Raw genomic sequence first — 20,635 nt, forward strand, 5'->3', positions numbered from 1 at the left:
TTGTATAGATACAATAAAAAGGAAAGAGAGAAGAAAAAACAAAAATGTTCTCCTTGTAAGAATGGGAACTCCTGGGATTTACTCTCTTAACACCTTTCCTATACCCCACACAGTAATGTTAACTGTAATCACCATGCTATACACAACATCCCCAGGGCTTATTTATCTTATAAATGTAAATTTGTACCTTTAACCACTTCCTCTGATTCCCCCTCATCCTACCTTCCAGCTCTGGTAACCACGAGTCTTATTTCTTTGTCTTTGAATTTGGTTTTTGGTTTTGGTGAGGGGGTATTCAGACATAAGACAGATTGCACAGTATTTGCCTTTCTCTGACCTATTTCCTTTTTTTTTTTTCTGACCTATTTCCTTTAGCATAACACTTTCAAGGTCCATCCACATTGCTGAAAATGGTAAGATTTCCTCATTTTTTATGGCTAAACAATATTGTATATATACCATAATTTCTTTATCCACTCATCTGTCAATGGACACTTAGCTGTTTATATATATTGGCTGTTGTAAATAACACTATGAACTGGCAGGTGGGGAGCAGATATCTTGTCAAGTTAGTGTTTTCATTTCCTTTGGATATATTCCCAGAAGCGAAATTACTGGGGGCACCTATGTGGCTCAGTCGGCTGAGCGTCCAACTCTTGGTTTCGGCTTAGGTCATGAGCTCATGGTTCATGGGTTCAAGCCCCATTGTCAGGCCCCGTGTTGGCAGCATGGATCCTGCTTGGGATTCTCTCTCTGCCCCTCCTCTGCTCACTCTTTCTCTCTCTCAAGATAAATAAATAATCCTTAAAAAAAAAGAAGAAGCAAAATTGCTGGATCATATGGTTGCTCTATTTTTAGTTTTTTGAAGATCCACTATATTGTTTTTCATAGCGGCTATATCAATTTACAATCACACCAACAGTGCACAAGGATTCAGTTTTCTCCACCTCCACACCAGTATTTGTTATCTCTTGTCTCTCTCTCTCTCTCTCTCCATATATATATTTAAGTAAATCTGTACACCCAACATGGGGCTTGAACTCACAACCCCGAGATATATTTAAGTAACCTCTACACCCAACATAGGGCTTGAACTCACAACCCTGAGATCAAGAGTCACATGCTCTTCTAACTTAGCCAGCCAGGCGCCCCTGTTATCTCTTGTCTTTTTGATGATAGTCATTTTAACAGGCATAAAATGACATCTCATTGTGGTTTTGACTTGCATTTCCCTGCATGACTATTGATGTTGAGCATCTTTTCATGTACCTGTTGGCCTTTGGTATATCTTCTTTGGGAAAATATCTATTTGGGTCCTTTGCCCATTTCTTTAATTGGGTTATTGGGGTTTTTTGGATTGAATTATATCCATTCTTTATATATTTTATATATTAACCCCTTATAAGACATACGGTTTGCAAATATTTTCCCACTCTGTAGTTTGTCTTTTCACTTTGTTGACAGTTTCTTTTGCTGTACAGAAGCTTTTTAGTTGAATGTAGTTCCACTTGTTAATTTTTTATTTTGTTGCTTGTGCTTTAGTGTCAGATCCAGAGAATCTGGATCAAGACCTATGTCAATGAGCCTTGTTTTCTTCTAGAAGTTTCATAGTTTCAGGTCTTATATATTAATTTGTTAATCCATTTCAAGTTAATATTTGTGTGTGTGGTCCAGTTTCATTCTTTTACATGTGAATATCCAATTATCCCAGCACCATTATTGAAGACACTATCTTCCCTCTGTTGAGTATTCTTGGCTCCCTTGTCAGATATCAGTTGACCGTATGTGCTTGGGTTTTCAGTTTATGCTTTTGGCTCTAGATTCTGTTCTATTGGTCTATTTGTCCAGTTTTATGTCAGTACCATACATTTTGATTACTATAGCTTTATAGTATAACTTGAAATCAGGAAGTCATGACGCCTCCTGCTTTGTTCTTCTTAAGATTTCTTTGCCTTTTTGGAGTCTTTTGTGGCTATACATTTTGGCTTTTTCTACTTCTACTAAAAAAAAAAAAAAGCCACTGGAATCTCGATAGGGATTACATTGAATCTGTAGATGGTTTTTGGTAGTATGGATATTTCACCAGTATTAATTCTTCTAACCCATGAGCACAGGATACCTTTCCATTTATTTGAGTCTTCTTTGATTTCTTTCATCAATAACTTCTAGTTCTCAGATTAGAGACCTTCCCTTCCTCGGTTAAATTTTTTTTTTTGTATTTTTTTTTCAATCTATGAAGTTTATTGTCAAATTGGTTTCCATACAACACCCAGTGCTCATCCCAAAACATGCCCTCCTCAATACCCATCACCCACCCTCCCCTCCCTCCCACCCCCCATCAACCCTCAGTTTGTTCTCAGTTTTTAACAGTCTCTTATGCTTTGGCTCTCTTCCACTCTAACCTCTTTTTTTTTTCTTCCCCTCCCCCATGGGTTTCTGTTAAGTTTCTCAGGATCCACATAAGAGTGAAAACATATGGTATCGGTCTTTCTCTGTATGGCTTATTTCACTTAGCATAACACTCTCCAGTTCCATCCATGTTGCTACAAAGGGCCCTATTTCATTCTTTCTCATTGCCACGTAGTACTCCACTGTGTACATAAACCACAATTTCTTTATCCATTCATCAGTTGATGGACATTTAGGCTCTTTCCATAATTTGGCTATTGTTGAGAGTGCTGCTATAAACATTGGGGTACAAGTGCCCCTATGCATCAGTACTCCTGTATCCCTTGGGTAAATTCCTAGCAGTGCTATTGCTGGGTCATAGGGTAGGTCTATTTTTAATTTTTTGAGGAACCTCCACACTGTTTTCCAGAGTGGTTGCACCAATTTGTTCCTCGGTTAAATTTATTCCTAAACATATTATTGTTTTTGATACGCTTGTATATGGAATCAATTTCATTATTTCTTTTTCAGAAAATTCATCAGTAGTGTCAGGAACTCCTTTGAAAGAGTTCTGAAGTGTTTCCAGGTGTTTGCAGATTGCTCTTTCAAAGAAATAACAGAGAATTTTGTATTTGGGGAATACTAGAAAAAATATAAACATGAAGAACATAGAAGCTCACTTGAATGGATGAGCAACTATTAGGTGCAAAGCTGTTCTGACACTTATCCAGAAAACTTGCACCAGCATCCATGTGTACACAGAAGACCACAATTACATGTCACGTATGTGACAGGTCTCATGATTACTGGTTAGCAAAGATGAGCACAGGCTGTATCTGGAGATAGCTGCAACAACTGTATTACAATGGGAAAACATCAGTGATTTCTATCAGTAACAAAGTCACTGTACAGCTAATATTAGCATAGTCTGTCATCACCACTCATAATTGAAGGAAATGTCAAAGTTCGGTTAGTGGTTAGTGAAACAAGATGCAATTTTTTCCATCCAAATCCACTGACGCACCCCTATCCCTGCTCCCAAATTCTGACCATGGACCCTTTTGAGAAGGGTTCTGTGAGCCCAAGGTTAAAAGACCTCTTATCTAAGGAATATGTCACCCAATTATAAATCTATATCCTTTAGCGTCTGCCTCTGTGTCAACGTAAATAATAAGAAAGCTGCATAGGGAACTGTAATATAACACTATGCCCTCAGTTTTCACTGAAGATGAATATAAGTAACACTGACAAGAAAAAAACTTCTGCATCTTCTACAAAGTAGCTTTTAGAGATAGAAACTGTGATGTTATTCAATATTTCCAATATGATAATCCATGTAGTAAGCTTCTCCTAAGGTTTAGCAGCAAAAATAGTTTTTTCCATATATTTGGAGACAGAGAGCATCTCACATCTGGGGAACAACAAGCAATTCTGTTCAGCTAAATTGCAGGTTTATTAATGAGAGTACTGGGAGGTGAAGCTATACAAATAGATGAGAATCAGTTCAAGAAGGGTCTTGTATACCTTGCCAAAGAGTTAATTCATACAATAAGAAATGAGGAATAATGCTGTTGCTGATACTGAGGCCAAAGATATGCAATAGATCAAGCACTGTTTACATGCATTAACTCATTTAACCCTTACAACAGCAAAAGAGATGACATTAGTATGACAGCCATTAAAAATAAGAAAAAAGTAACAATGAAAAATGACTACAAAATGATCCAGTCACATTGAAATACATACAAAACAACTTGAAAGATGTACACATCAATATTGATCATATTCTTAGAGATTACAAGAAATTTATATTTATTTCCTCATACTCTTCAAGGCTTTATAAATGTTTACAATACACTCGTGCTACTTGCTACTTCCTTGTTACTTCTACAACCCTCCTCCAAATTATTTCTTTGCTAAATATGAGATAGATGATAGATAGATAGATAGATAGATAGATAGATAGATAGAATGGCAGTGTATCTAAGAATGGACACCCATTAGTAGGTTAAAAGGGGAACACCTGTGGGGCGCCTGGATGGCTCAGTCGGTTGAACGACCTACTTCAGCTCAGGTCCTGATCTCACACTCCGTGAGTTTGAGCCCTGCGTCAGGCTCTGTGCTGTCAGCTCAGAGCCTGGAGCCTGCTTCAGATTCTGTGTCTCCCTCTTTCTCTGTCCCTCCCCTGCTCATGCTCTGTCTTTCTCTGTCTCAAAAATAAATTAATAAAAACGTTAAAAAAAATTTTTTTAAACTAAGGGGGGAACACCTGCAAAAAATATGGAGCTAAAGCAATAGTGATGAGGCTAGAATAAAAAGTGGACTAATAAAATATGTAAAATATAGAGCATAAGAGTAAGAATAAGAGTAAGTTAGGGAGACTCCCAGGTTTCTTTTTTTTTTTTTTCAGTTCATTTATTTTGAGAGAGAGAGACAGAGACAGTATGAGCAGAGGAGGGGCAGAGATGGAGAGAGAGAGAACCCCAAGCAGGCTCCACACCATCAGCGCAGAGCCTGACATGGAGCTCAAACTCACAAAACTGTGAGATCATGACCTAAGCACAAACAGACACTTAACTGACTGAGCCACCCAGGCTCCCCGACTCCCAGTTTCTATTTTAACGACTACTTGGTGGATGTCCATACCTATTACAAAGACAGAAAATTTAGAAGGGGGTTTAGGGACAAAGAAGACGATTAAATTTTGGAACATGCTGAGTGTGAGGTGTTTTTAGGATACCCACAGAAAGCTAGATATACAGAGTTTAAGCATGACAGGGAGGTAGCCTCCAAAACCTCAGAATTTCTGCTGTGAGTAGAATGTCTTTGTTATTCAAGGTGGGCCCACAGGACCACACTTCATAGCTCATATTAATGGGCTGACTCATGGTGGGCATCTCATACTTTATGCTAACAACATGACTAAAGGTAAGGACTGGCCATGTCAGAAAGACCAACAATGTGATTAGAGGTTGGGGCTTTGAGCCAAGGTAACATCAGCTCAACCTCCACAAAGGGGAAGGGAGCTGGAGACTGAGTTCAGCAACACAGCCAACAATCCAAATAATCATGTTCATATACTGAAGCCTCAATAGGATTCTGGACATTGAAGTTCCAGTGAGCTTCCCAGGTTGGTAATACTCCATATGTACTATCATAAATCAATAGCAGGAGGCTATCTTGTCCCAAGGACAATGGAAGCTTGATGCCTGGAATCCTAGACTTTACCCTATGCATCCCTTCCTTTGGGTCTAAATTGTTTCTGTTGGCTATAATAAAAATGTAATCCTAAATACAGCACTTTCTTGAGTTCTAGGAGTTTCTAGCAAATTATGGAACCTGAGAGAATTCATAGGAGCTCCTTAACTCATAATCAGCTGGCGTGAAGTGAAAGTGGCCCCAGGAACTCTTAAATTTGTAGGTGGGGTCTGAAGTAAGAACAATGTGGGGACTGTTCCCTCTGCCAGTGCAATTTAGCTGGACACCTTTGCATTGTATGACTCCATTTTTATGAAATGCTTGAAAAGACAAAATTACAGTGACAGCAAAAAGACTAGTGGCTACCTTGAGCTAGGAGTATGTAGGGGTGACTTCAAAAAAGGTAAAGAAAATGTTCTATATATTTTCTAGTATACATTCTAGCATATACATTTTTTTAATCTATTCAATTTTACAGCTAAATGATTAAACTTTATTATACATAAATCATATCCCAATAAATCTGACTTAAAAAGAAGAGACAGAGAATTCTATGTCTGATATTATTGAGAATGTTAGTCACTCTATCACAATGTCCCTTTTGGTTAAGAGCTACAGGACAAATTCCTATCTATTCTTAGTCCAAGGACATTTTTATTTCTTCTAAATTTCTGGTTTTTCTTTAATGACATCATTGACAATTGAATCCTGAGACCTGAATTTGAACACAACTATGCAGGCCATCATAACTGGCTTTTTCAACACCATTCCTGGTTCAAATTTGCTTCCACTTTCTCTTATTCAAGTTTTAATGATTATCATACAGTCATATTTTACAGGTACCTTTAAATGGCCATAATTTTCTTCTAGAACAAGGTGGTGGTAAAATAACATTTCTAAATGCATATCTAGTATTTTACTATAGATTTGAGAGGAAATTTTTTCCTCCATTCTTTTACAAATATCTGAAAAACTAATTATGCTGCTTTGTTGGATAGCATCTGGATTCACAACCCACACTTCTAAGAAAAGGCTTCAGGCTCTTAGAATTTTCCTGCAAAGTACCTATACATTGCAAAATATGCTGAAGGCTCACCTATATTTCTTAAAATAATTTTGGTTTTGTATACTATTTTAACATTATTAACAAATACACGCTATGGAAGTTGTGACACTGGAATTTTACATAGTCATCGGCATTCTCAATGAGAAATTACCCATTCAAAAATTGTTCTTAAAAATTATGATAGGCAAGTAAAATTTTAATTTGAAAAACAAAGTATGTGTCCACTGTAAAATTATTTCATCTTTCCTGTGCACCTGAAATTTTTGATAATAAAATGTTTGAAAAAATATGGGAACATGTTAAGGTAATAATAATAAAGAAAATCAAAAAATTAGAAGAAAATTCAATAAATCAAATGTGGATCCCCAAAATAGACACTTGTAACTGAAGTATCAAAAATGATACATACAAAAGTCTCTACATGTACTTGTTCGAATTTCAGATATAAGTTGAAGTTGTATAAATAACAAAGCCCTCCAAGTTGCTTCTTCTCAAACTTTACTGTGCATGTAAGTCATCTGAGGACCTTATTAAAATGTAGATTCTGATTGAATAGTTCTGGAGTAGAGTCTGAGATAATGCATTTCTTTTTTTGTTGTTGTTCTGAGATTAGGCATTTCTAACATATTCCTCGTTAATGCTGATGTTGTTGGTCCACAGACCACACTTGAAGTAAGAATGCTCTTTTTATTATTTTTTAGGAATCAATAAAACACTAGTTTTAAAATATATATAAAATAACTACTTATTAACAGAAATATCTTCATTTTGCTTTGAACTTCCCACATGTGAAACCTCAGTGTTATGCCAAATACAACCCAGATTTCTAAGTTTTGCCTGAAAGAGTTGTTATGACCTCTACAAAACAAAGTTAACTCAAAGTAACAATGAAAGAAACTTCTGAGTAGTCATAGCAGGGGCATGTATACTGGGGTCGTCTATCTTCTGGATAATTATGATTCAACTATGGAGGAAATATGTAACAGAATGTATGAACTTACTATTCATATCCATCTACTATTTATTCAGAGATTATTCCATGCAAATCAGCGCACTTGCTTCTAAAGAAATTCAGGCTATACCAGACATACGAAATGTTCAGCTATCTAAAGAGTTCTTCAGTCCATTCACATAATGATTGATATCCCAGCTCTTCAGTGGAAGTAACGTTCTCCCCTGTTTGAGGTAAATGATCTCTTGCAGGCATACCATTTGGATACCTGGAAGAGGTAATTTATCTCAAGTGGGCAAACACTTTAATGAAAGCAAGAAGGTTGCCACCTGTCCAGTATTTACAGAGGCAAACTAGAAACTGGGGTCTCTGCCCACTGCCTGTAAATACATCCTCAAAGTTAAGAAGGTAGCAGGAGCAGCCACCCTTAGCACTTTCTGAGCAGTGAATTCAAGCTTGTCGCTCTTGAACTTCCCATTTCATGAGAGGCATAAAGTGATATACCAGTTCGTGTGAGATATCAGAACACAAAAAGACAGGTAAAACAATAAACATTTGGTTGGCAATTACATATACAAGAGATTTGGCTGAGAAGGTTACATTCACACCTAATAACTCTATAACTGAGGAACTCTTCTTAGCCCAATTCCACAGGGGAAGAGGAGAAGACGGTGAGGCCGAAAGGGATCGAGTACCTTTCCCAATGTCACACACAAAGTTAAGCAATGGGACCCAGATTCGAATCTAGAGCCCAAGTTCTTAATTCATACTCTACTATGTACCCTAAGTGTTTAATTTTCCCTCTTCGGTAAAATTTTTCTCTCCTATATAATTAACAGTATGTGTATAATTCAGAACTTACTCTAAAAAGATAGGTACCTAAAAAGAGTATTTTTAAAAAGAATAATATACTTTTTTTTTACCTTGGAACAAAGATAATACAAGAAGTGACGCAGTTACTATTAAATATATTTAAAAACTACTACTTGATATTGACACGCAGCACCCGTTTTCCTGAGGCTTAAAAAAAAAGTGACTGATGCCATCAATATGTAGTCTTGACATGTAAAATGATTTAAATTTTCAGCAAGTTCTTCAAAATAAGAAAATGAAAGAAGGAAGGAACAGAAAAGAAAAAATATGGCTCTAAGAAATAACTTTTTTCATTTCAGGATTTTCAGATTATTTCCTTAATAAACTTTACCAAGATTTTGCCATCTCAATATCCCACTTGGTTGAAAGAATGAAGATACTACTCATAATATTAAGTGATCCAAGAGACAATGAATCAATTACAAATCAAAGCTGAACTCATATTCCTGATAACTGTCCTGCGATGAAAAGATCCTATTATGAATTGGTTAAACAAATTATGAAATGCTGAACTGATAAATATTACCCAAACATTAAAAATCATTCCCCAGGGACACCTGGGTGGCTCAGGTCATGATCTCATGGTCTGTGAGTTCAAGCCCTGCATTGGGCTCTCTGCTGACAGCTCAGAGCCTGGAGCCTGCTTCAGATTCTGTGTCTCCCTCTCTCTCTCACTGCCACTCCTCTGCTTGTGCTCTGCCTCTCTCTCTCTCTCCCTCTCTCTCTCTCTCAAATATAAGTAAACATATATATATATATGTGTGTGTGTGTGTATATATATGTATATATGTATATATATGAACATTTATATAATATATAATAAACACATATATACATGTATATAATCATTCCCTAGAAGAATATTAATAGAAATGGAGAAAATCCTTCAAAAGCATGACTTCTTTTAAGCTAAAGCTATTATAGCATGCCATAAGTGAAACACGGCATCATTTCTGTGATTTTCTTGCCAAAATTGCATGAACTGAATCTAATCATGAGGAAACATCAAACAGATCAAAACTGAAGGGTATTTTACAAAAATCAGTCTGTAATCTTCAAGAATATGATGGTCAAGGAAAGACTGAGGAACTTTTCCACGCTGAGGGAGATTAAAGAAACGTCACTTAATGCAACACATAATTCTAAACCAGATCCTTTTGCTGTAAAAGACATGGTTGGGACAACTAGGGTAAGTCAAAGGGGGTCTGAACAGTTTCCTGACGTTGATCACAGCCCTCTGGTTATGAGGAGGAATGTCTTGCCTGAAATACATGTTAAAATATGAGAAAGTAATGGGCATCGTGTCAGCTACTTGCTCTCAAATCATTCAGCAAAAAGAGTCTCTATTGTGTATTTGCAACTATTCTGTAAGATTAAAACTATTTCAAAATCATTTTTTAAGTTCCTTTATTTATTTTGAGAGACAGAGAGAGAGAGAGCGAGAGCGGGAGGGGCAGAGACGGAGGGAGAGAGAATCCCAAGCAGGCTCCACATTGTCAGTGCAGAGCCCAGTGTGGGGCTCGAACTCGCAAACCGTGAGGTCATGACCTGAGCAGAAATCAAGAGTCTGACATGTAACCGACTGAGTCACCCAGGCACCTCTCAAAATAATTTTTTAAATGCAAATATAAAACAGTATGTAGCTTATGGTAACATTTATATCATTTGTGAGCCTGTTAGTAGATGGATGAGCAGGTGGTAGGAAGGAAGAAGGGAGGGTAAGAAGAAGAAATGAAGGGTGGGCAGACAGAAAGGCAGAGAGGCAGAGAGGAATAAAACAGATCGGAATAACACATAGCAATAGAAAATAATTAGTTGTCTAAAAATGCATACAGGCAGACGTGTGTACTACATTCAGGAATGTGATACACTACTTTCATGATGAGATGGGTTGTAAGGAAACAGGTTTTTTTAGCGCCCACTATATGCTAGGTACTGTTACAAAATGTTCAACAAGGGTTATCTCATTAAATCCTCATAAAAACCAGGAAGATAGTACTATCTCCATTTCTAGGTAGAGTCTGAGGTCTAGTAACAAAGTAACTTGCCCAATTTCACACAACTAATAACTAACAGAGCTGCAAACAAAATCAAATCCGCCTGGTACAAAGCTAATGCTCTTTCTGCTATATGCTAATGCTTATCATATATTTAGGTTATTCGTACACTTCAATTATAAACTCAACATGACTATGTAAGCTGTTACAGCTTTACATTTATTACCCTCACTATTATCTGTTAATAACCTCTCATGTACTTTAAGTGTCTGAAAATATTTTCCCATCCTTTCTGCTAAAGTATCAGGAAATTTCTACTACTAGGATACCCATGAAAATGAAAACACATTACCTGGAAAAGGTAATGCGTTAACTGGTCATCATATTTTGAATGAATTATTCTATGAGCCCAGCTTGTCAAGTCGCCTCTGCAAAAGGAACACACTGATCATTTTTGTACTAGTCCAATAACAACTCAATTGTTTACCTGTCCAACCATATTCTTCCCTATGCTCTTCAGGATTTCAATACATCAATTATTCTCCCCCTCTAAGCAACTATCACTTAACTCTTCCCTAATTACTTAGAGTTCTTTAGCCAACAACATTTAAAGGCTTCCCTAAAGATGAGTTTCCCTGAACTTGCCCTTTTCTCAAACCATGAGAGGTACAACCAAATTCTAACAAGGCAGCTCTGTTCCTGGAGGGAGGCAAGCATTTAAAGACACACCATTCTCGGTCTACCTTCTCCTTGATAAGTCTTACCTACACATATTTTTATTAGGGTCTCAAATAATCATTGTGTCAATATCTTAACTTTAAGATATTATAAGGGTCCACTTTTGGAAAATGTGCTCAGGGAGATCACTGTCTAGTTTTATAAAGTCTCTATAATCTGATCGCATGCCAATGTTCCACCTTTTCTCCCACGATTCTCCAATATAGTTATAACAGCAAATACATTTTAGTAATCACCATGGATAAGCCAGATATGCTAGGCAAGGATTTCCATTCCATCTCCTCAATGTCCCTCTTCCCATTCTGTGCCTACTCCCACCTCTGCATTTCTGCTCAGGCTCTGCCCTCCATCTAGATGCTGTCCCTCCTATGTAACTTATCTATCTTTCTAGGCCCAGCGAAGGCCTTCCGTTAAGGCTCCCTGAGGCCTTCCCAATACTAGTAAGCCCCCACGACGCTGTACCTATCTTGGATTCTTACATTTAAAGCCAGTATTTCCTCATTCAATCTTGATTACTTTCTGCCTAAAGTTATTCACGAATTGCCAATCTTGTTCTATAATCATTATGTATATTTTCTAGATGTCCAGATCCAAGTCATATATGTTTCTTTCATCTCCTGAAGATATATAGCACAGTGAAAAGAAAAAATAAATAAATAAAGTAATATACACAGGATTGTAGCTTAAGAAACCAATCTATGTTAAGTGTTCACACACCTACAAGAATATGATGAACACAAATAATCTGTTTTTCAAACTAACTCCAATAACTTTTATTAAGTTCTCTCAAGAATGTTAATTTTCCTCTTAAGTTACAATGCCAACATTCTTAAAATACATTTTATTTAGACTTTTATTTCAGACTTCAAACCCAGTACATTGACGTTTTGCCAAAATATTAGAGATGAATATTGCTTACCAACATCAACGGGCCACAACCTAAAATTAATCTTTGTATCATAAGTTTCCCACTATAAGAACATAGATTTAGTTATCAGAAATCACAAGAAATGATCTATATGTATATAGCAGAGTTGTCTAAAGAATTAAACTACATCCCAAATTATTACTTCATTAATGCTTACAACATTCCACAAGGCAGGCAAGTATTATCAAATCCATTATATTATTTTTACTATTAATGTGTCTGAAATGGGCATAATTAGTCCAATGACATAGCTTAACCAGTAGGTAGGTGTATGAAATTAGTTTCCATTGAACTTTTCATACAAACATATCCTGCAATCTGAGTCATTAAAAAATAAACTGAATTATTTATTTATTTATTTATTTATTTATTTATTTATAATGTTTACTTATTTTTGAGAGAGAGAAACAGAATATGAGCAGGGGAGCAGCAGAGAGAGAGAGAGGAAGACACAGAATCTGAAACAGTCTCCAAGCTCTGAGCTGTCAGCACAGAGCCTGATGCAGGGCTCAAACTCCAGAACAGCAAGATCATGACCTGAGCCAAATTCAGACACTTAACTGACTGAGCCACCCAGATGCCCCAGTAAACTGATTTTTAGACCTTTGGAAATCACTGATTATGGGTGGTTCCACACCTGGTAGAAACAGACTACTCAAATTAACTCTATTGAAAATTAATTAGGAAAAATAAAAACATATCACCAATGAGAAAAGTTTTCTACTGGTCCAGTTATTCCTCAAACTTCTAAAATGTATAGCTAGAAATAGAAATGAAGGAAGACTAAAACATTTGCAAGAACATTCCCAGTATTCATTAAAAAAAAAAAAGTTAATGATGAGATTTCCTTTGGAATGTCAGATCCTAAAAGGAAAAAATAAGGTGGATACATTCACCAAGAAATGTCATTTAATTTCCCCATAAATTAAGACAAAATTACCCACCAAAATTTACACTAATTCTCTCCATCATTAAATAGAGATTTAATAATCTCTCTGTACCTGAATGGAGAAAGATGAAAACAAATGTATTTTCTTCCTAGATGGTTTATTAGAATTCGAACTGTAAAGCATTTCTAGACATTTGCAAGGACCTAAAAGAGGGAATTGTACCTGTTTTACTAATGACTTCCTGTAACTCAGCCATAGAAGTGATGATTGCAGCCAGAAGGTCAGAACTGGTAAGCCAACTAAGTGCTTGCAAACAACGTAACTGCTCCTTTTGGTGCCCTGCAAGAAAAGAAGATCCATTATGCGATGTTACAAACTTTTAAAATCCATGTTTAAAATTCATAGCAATGTTTGGCTATTTAGGAAATAGACCAAAACTTGTAGGCAGAACTTTGTCTAGTGTGGAAAAGTCTACAAGAAATGTTAGATTTGACTGACAATTTATTTATATATATAAATTAAGTGATGTCAAAAAAAAAGAGAAGAATTTTTTCTTTAGTTCTACTTATATTACTTAACAGCTTGATTTTTTTATTTAAAAAACTTTTTTTAATGTTTATTTATTTTTGAGAGAGAAAGAGAGAGAGAGCATGAGCGAGGGAGGGGCAGAGAGGGGGGCAGACACAAAATCTGAAGCAGGTTCCAGGCTCTGAGCTGTCAGCACAGAACTGGACACGGGGCCCCAACTCACAAACTGCAAGATCATGGCCTGAGCCGAAGTCGGAAGCTTAACTGACTGAGCCACCCAGGTGCCCCCTTAATAGCTTGATTTTTAAAGTCAAAAATTGAAATCACTATTTCCTCAGAATAGTGAAACTTTTAAAAAAAAAAAGTTAACTGGAAAATTTACATCTGTCTCATTTCCATTCAATTTCTCAATAGATTTTTAACTCTGATCATTTTATACTGACTCATAGAAAGTAAAAATAAATTATACTGCTAATTAATTTTAAATAGGGGAGAGTCTCTGGATCGACTTAATTGAAAAATCACTATATAAACTCTCCACTTTACGGTGAAAAGAGCATTCAAATATAATAAAGCTGACTATATATATATACACACACACACAAAACTAGGCAAAGTTGAAATTATATTTGCCACTTTCTTTAAATTTTAATGTTTATAACAAAAAATCAAAACCTAATTTACACATAAATATACATTTCTCCATACCCACACACATATCTACAACACATGAGAGACTATGTTACATGAGTTGACATATTAAATGATTTTTCAAGTTTTTACACAATGGCTAAGCCTGGTCACATTGTATGTCCTTACACTCAACTTAGATTTTAAAAAGCTTAAATTATCTTACTTGGAAATTTATGCTTGTCTTTGGGCTCTCCTGTACACACCAACATGCCTATGCCTTCTTTGAAGCTCTCCATCCAGGTAAAAAGAGAGGCACATGATTGGCCCAAAATCTTGAGCCTATTTGCTGCCAAAATTGCAATTACACCTTTCCGGAATACACGTATCATCAGTCCTTTGAATGGCCTTTTCTTCATCTTAGCTTCCTCTTGCTTCTTTTCCTCTACGGTTGACAAAGCCTGGGCTAGAGTTCTGACTTCCAGTTTGAACAACTCAAAGGTGTTGAACTGCTCCTGGAGAAAATCTCTCTGTGTCGATAAGGCACATGACCGGCTATAGAGAGGATATAAGGCACCGGCCATCAATGCACAGGCTGCCAGCAAGGATGCTTGTTCCCTTTGAGTCTGTGATAACACAGTTTTGAAGCGTGAATTTTCGAGAACCATCTGTTCGTGTGACTTCTCAATACGGTTCAACTTTTCCATATTTTTTTCAGCAATTTCTTGAAATTTCTATAAGAGAAGTCAAATAAAATATTTTAAACAACTAGGCATTTTATTACTTCCTCTTTGTAGAAAGAAAACAAACTTTTGCTGACAACTAATTCTTCCTCAAAAGACCCATGTTCTAAATATCCAAAAAATATGTATGATGGAGCAACAGGTTAGATCTAAATGCGCATGTTGATCTAAACATTTTTTTAACATTTACTTATTTTTGAGAGACAGGCAGAGCATGAGTGGGGGAGGGGCAGGGAGAGAGGGAGACACAGAATCTGAAGCGGGCTCCAGACTCTGAGCTGTCAGCACAGAGCCCAATGAGGGGCTCAAACCCACGAACTGTGCGATCATGACCTGAGCTGAAGTCGAACACTTAACTGGCTGAGCCACCCAGGCGCCCCTAAATGTGCATGTTGATTTTTAAATCCTCTTGCACAGAAAGTTTACATAACATAGAACACATAACTCTAAAAGTACTTCATGAATTTCCCATACACCTATGCAGAAATACACATATTTAGAAAAAAGAATTTCTTTCTCCTCTTCCATTCCTCACTTTTATTTCCTGCTTTTTAAACAAATTACATCAGCAGTAGAGGTTTTCCTATATGTGAAAAGACTTTACTTTTTGCCAGAATAAGCAAAGGGTTAAATCAACAATATAACAAATAGCACTTGACTGTCTGCCATTTACTGGGTGAGGGGGGACTCATTCTTGGGTTAAAATCTCTCATTTCAGCTCTTTCTTACCTTCCTGAGACAGCAGACTGAACAAAGCACAGCCCCAGTGGTGGGAGGAGATAACTAACTGTGAGCTGGGCCTCAGCATCTCTCTGATCCTTTTTCCCTCATCAAGGAATTTGCAATCCAAAACAATTTGAAACACCAAGAAATTTTAAGTATGGACAACATATTTTAATTGCTAGAAAATAAAATAGTTCTCTATGAAATCTTATGCCTGATCATTACGGAACTGCTGAGGTAGAGTATTCAGAAGATAACAGATCCCAATTTCCTTTACTGATTCAATTTATCATTCAATAAACATTTATTGACTAGTCACTAAATTCCATGTGCTAGGAAAACAGACAAGCAAATCAATTACTGTGGTGTAATGCTACTATCAAACTATGCCAGACTGCCAGAGGTACCCAAAAGGGAGTTTGCACAAAATGATATTGACAGGCTTTTGGAGGGATAATGACAAAGGACAAGTGGTGGTGAGGTATGTAATAGAAAGAATTAAAAAAAAAAAATAGTGATAAAGTGTGGCTCCATAGCTACCCTAAAATAATTTAATGATCCGAGTTGGAGAAAATCACACAAACCCTTGATGACTCCAAAAGATTTGTTGTCAAAGCCTACCATGGACAATGTTGATAGGCGGTAGCCAAAAGAATTCAAACTTGTGGAAATATACTGCTAAGGAAAGTAACTCTTGTACTAAATCCAACCCCAAGGCTAGCGGATGAGATTCCCAATAAATGCACGGTGAGTAGAAGAAGGCCCTCAGAGGTACAGTCCTGAGCACAAATGAATTAAAGAAGTACACAAGAAGCCACTCTCTGAAGGATTCAACTTCTTGGATGCCTTCCTTCGGGCAGGGGAAACACTGTATTTTAGACATGGTTTTAAATGTTTCTATAGTATAGGGGCTCCTGGGTGGTTCAGTCAGTTAAGGGTTCGACTCTTGATTTCCACTCCAGTCATGATCTCATGGCTCATGAGATTGAGCCCTGCATTGGGCTCTGTGCTGGCAGTACAGAGCCTGCTTGGGATTCTCTCTCTCTCTTCCTCTCTCTCTGCCCCTCCCATGCTCGCTCGCTCTCTCTCTCTCTCTCTCTCTCTCTCAAAATAAATAACCTTTAAAAAATGCTTAAAAAAATGTTTCTATACTATAATTGTCTTTATTTACTCCGACTCTTCTCTAAAGTCTGAACCAGCCATATCTGTGGTACTACTGTGAAAAAGAAAGGAATAGGGAAATAAAGGAATTGTGGCTTGCCCCCAACCACATCTCCACCCATGGCCAAGCAGTGGTAGCAGTATTTCATCACCGGGACTGTGTCCCAGAGCTCCATGCAAAGACACTTGTAAAGGAAATGGTGTCCCATTGGGAGTAGCTGAAAGAAGCAAGAAACTCTGAGAAGCACTAGCCAGGTGGACTGCTTGGAAGCAGATGTGAGACACCCCTTTAAGAAGGCAACCTTTAAGAAAAGGGAAAGCTGACCTGCACTGTAGCTAAAGAAAGCAGAAAGACCAGTATGTGGAAGAGTGAGAGCCAGAAAACAGGATAATGTATTCTAAGGAAGTACAAATAATTCAGAACGCCTGAAGAAAAGAGGACAATGATGGAAAACTGACAAGTAGGTGGATAAAAGATGATAAAGCTAAGGAATTTAAACTATCTGGAAAGCCATGAGAAGCCATAAAATCCTGGAAGTCGCCCTGCTTTAGCTAATGGATGGGAGAATCAGAAATATTAATAAAGACCGCCATGGGTAGCAGTAAAGTTGCCGGAAGTGGAGATGGAACAAGAGGAGCAAACAGAATTTACAAAGGCTAATTCCATATTTTCTCCAAAATCAATTCCACCAGTTCAATTAGAGGGGAAAACAGGAAAATTATAGACAATCCAAGATAAAAGAGTCACACCGGTTACAGCTAGGTAGTAGAAATAAACATTAACCTAATCAGGTTCCAGGTGGAACATAGTCACAGATCTCAAAGTCTGAGGCAGAAGTGTATTTTCAACAAAAAGTACTCTTCTGTGAACGAAAACAAATGGTGAATAGATACATCTGCTAATGATATTTTAAATGTTTCAAAATAGCATGTGAAGTCATTGGGCAAAATCAAATGGGTTGTTGACAGAGAGCTGAAAGTATATTTACCATACCGGAATTAAAATTTTTAAAGTAAATTAAATAAAAATTTTAAAATTTAAGAAAAAAAAAAAAAAAAAGGAAGACAGCTGAAAGTAAAGGAAGCCTGTTCTGGAAAAGAGTTAGCTGTAGCACATGACAGATCTACCGAAGACAGCTAGCCTACTTCAGAGCATCAGATTGAAGCTAACAGCGTTTTAGAAAGGCAGCCAGAAACAGGTAGTCCTGGAATGAGGATGACAGAGTAACCAAAATGTGGAGAGAAATGGATAAAAACCTGAACTCCATTACCCAAAACACCCCACTTCTCTCGACAGACAGAAAGCCAGGAACAAGCTGGAATGTCTTAAAAACAGAATTGGGATTCCAGACTTACACAGCCAGTTTTCGTTTTAGGCTGCCTGCTAGAAGTAGTGGCAAAGTACTAAAGGAATCTTTTAAATTCTCGTGTCTTTCAAATCCTCGTGTCATTCTATGGCCCCCAAATTTTGATCATTTGTAGCGATTATATATTTAGAAGTGCTTAATTAAGTGATTAATATTAATTACTACCACGCTTCATGATTTCTCAGAGACTCAGATGCCATTCACAGATTGGTGAAACAGTAAAAATAAGACTAAGAATATGTGTGAAGTCTGCTTATAAATAAAAATAAACAAACTCAAAAGACTATTTAATTGTCTAATAACCATCTGCTGTCCCCAGCCATTCTTGGTTTAAGTAATTATAATCAAGACACCAAGTATCGATTGTTATTTTTCAAAAAAATCAATCAGACCAATATTCAACTAGATAACTAGAATTTATCAGCGGGTTGAATTAAAGATTTAAAAATAATGAAGTTAAACATTTAAAGTTTTAGAGCTCTTATTGACAAATATTAAGTTAGCCACACAAAATCCTCAATAACATTAATACTTAGTGCAAGTTTTGTTCATTTCTTAACAATTACATTTCTGCATCCCTGCTGTCTCCACTCAAATTTAGAACCACAGATCTGACTTCCCGGTAAGCATCTCCACTTAGCTACCTCACAGCCATCTCAAGCTAAAGTATCCAGTCCAGTACTATTGACTTGCCTCCTAAACGTGTTCATGATAGTCCTCTTTATGTCAATACATGGCACCAACATCCACCAAATTGTTCAAGTCAAAAACTTTGCAGTCAGTTTTAGTTCCTCCTTTCACCTTATCCTCCACCGTCCCAAATCAAAGCCATCAGCAAGCACCATTGGGTTTACCTATAAAATACGCCCTGATCCATATCTATTGCTACGCATCCTACTTCCAGCTATTCACCACCAGCCATTCATGCCCCCTTCCATGCTGCTGTCAGATTATGTCCATCCGATCCTATTGTTTAACATCTTTGTCCTTCCTGAACCAAGGTTCCCTCCTCAAGTCACAACACTCCCACATGCCTTCTGCTGTAAAGGCTTCACCTTCTCCCACAATCCTCACCCTGATGATAAAGGGAGAACGGTCTGCTTCTTTACTATCCAGACACGAACCTCACCACTCTTCACAATTTAACCAATGCTGTCTAGCATTCCCAGGTCTTTTCCTTTCCAACTCCCCTAACACTATTCAAATCCTAGCAATCATCAGAGCCCATTTCAGGATCTATCTATTCCATGACACCTTTTCCTGTAATTCTCACTCATGCTGACCTTGACCTTCTCTGAACTTAATTATATGACTCACACATTTAATTCTGACACTGCTACTTACTTATTTCATGTATGCATATCTGTTCTCCCTCAAATGCAATAGAATGCTAGTTCCTGGAGGCCAGGAAGTATTTACTGCAGTAAATATTCTATTTACAGTGCTCTATACCCTGTAGGAATGTACTAAATATTGAACAAATTAAATAATGCTTTATAAGATGTTCCTTGGTGTTTACCACAGTTTTGTTTTTTTGTTTTTTGTTGTTTTTTTTTTTTTTTTGCCCATAATAGGCACTGACTAAATACCCAATGAATAAAAAGCTTTATAAATGTAAGGAGAAGAAAAATATAATCCGAAAAAAAGATATCATTTCTAAATATAATTTGGAACTTATCAACATGTCAGAATTCTGCTTTAAAATTAATTCTGATATTCCACAGGGATCTTCAAAGGTGCTGCATTATTTACTGTGAATTATTCTTGAAGAACAAAGCTTGTTTGACGATAACAATGGAAACAGCCGTAAGAGCAATTTTTCCCTTAAAAAAACTTACGTTCTTTACCCAAGGAGATTGAAGGCCAATATTTTTAAAGCAAACATTATGAATATCGCCTTCAAATGGGACAAAAGCATTCCTAGGACTGAAATAAGCTGCTCCTTAGTGTGTTTAGTTTCAAAAATAATATTTGCAAATTCCTCCAAAACAACACTCTTATCTTGAAGAATTAAAAAAAACTTGCAAATATAGCATGGATATCTTTTACATAGATTTCTTTGGCATATCAAAAATACGATATAGTTTCACCAGTTTTCCTCTACTGTCTGATAAATTCAAAGTGCATCCAAAATGGGGGGGGAAGATACCTCTTCTGCCTAATCATGCACCTACTTCCTGAAGCACACAGGCTCTGTGGGACGCCTTACAGGGTTCCATGAACTTTGAGACTTTGGACCAGAAATTAGATACTTCCCTAGGGAATAAAATTCTTTTTTTATCACTTTTGCTTCCTGCGTTCTTATTCTTTATGTTGGCAAAAGACAAAATGCACACTGGGCATTCGATGACACATAGACATCAAAGGACTTTATTATTGGCAAAAGACAAAATGCACACTGGGCATTCGATGACACATAGACATCAAAGGACTTCATTAAAACTCTCTTATTT

At 36.8% G+C, this 20,635-nt stretch overlaps 1 protein-coding gene across 13 annotated transcripts in view; it reads right to left on the reverse strand.

Moving 5' to 3' along the window:
- The window catches only part of CCDC171 (coiled-coil domain containing 171), a 304,789-nt gene that overhangs the window by 148,816 nt on the left and 135,338 nt on the right, over positions 1-20,635 (reverse strand). For all 13 annotated transcript variants that reach the window (XM_053205079.1, XM_053205080.1, XM_027047203.2 and 10 more), the window contains 2 exons: positions 14,415-14,922; positions 13,253-13,369 (listed from right to left, as the gene is read on the reverse strand). In XM_053205079.1, the coding sequence (XP_053061054.1) occupies positions 13,253-13,369; positions 14,415-14,922 (625 nt within the window). The remainder of the gene's footprint in view (positions 1-13,252; positions 13,370-14,414; positions 14,923-20,635) is intronic.

Source organism: Acinonyx jubatus, chromosome D4 (genome assembly GCF_027475565.1).
Source record: "Acinonyx jubatus isolate Ajub_Pintada_27869175 chromosome D4, VMU_Ajub_asm_v1.0, whole genome shotgun sequence".
NCBI classification, from domain to species: Eukaryota; Metazoa; Chordata; class Mammalia; order Carnivora; family Felidae; genus Acinonyx; species Acinonyx jubatus.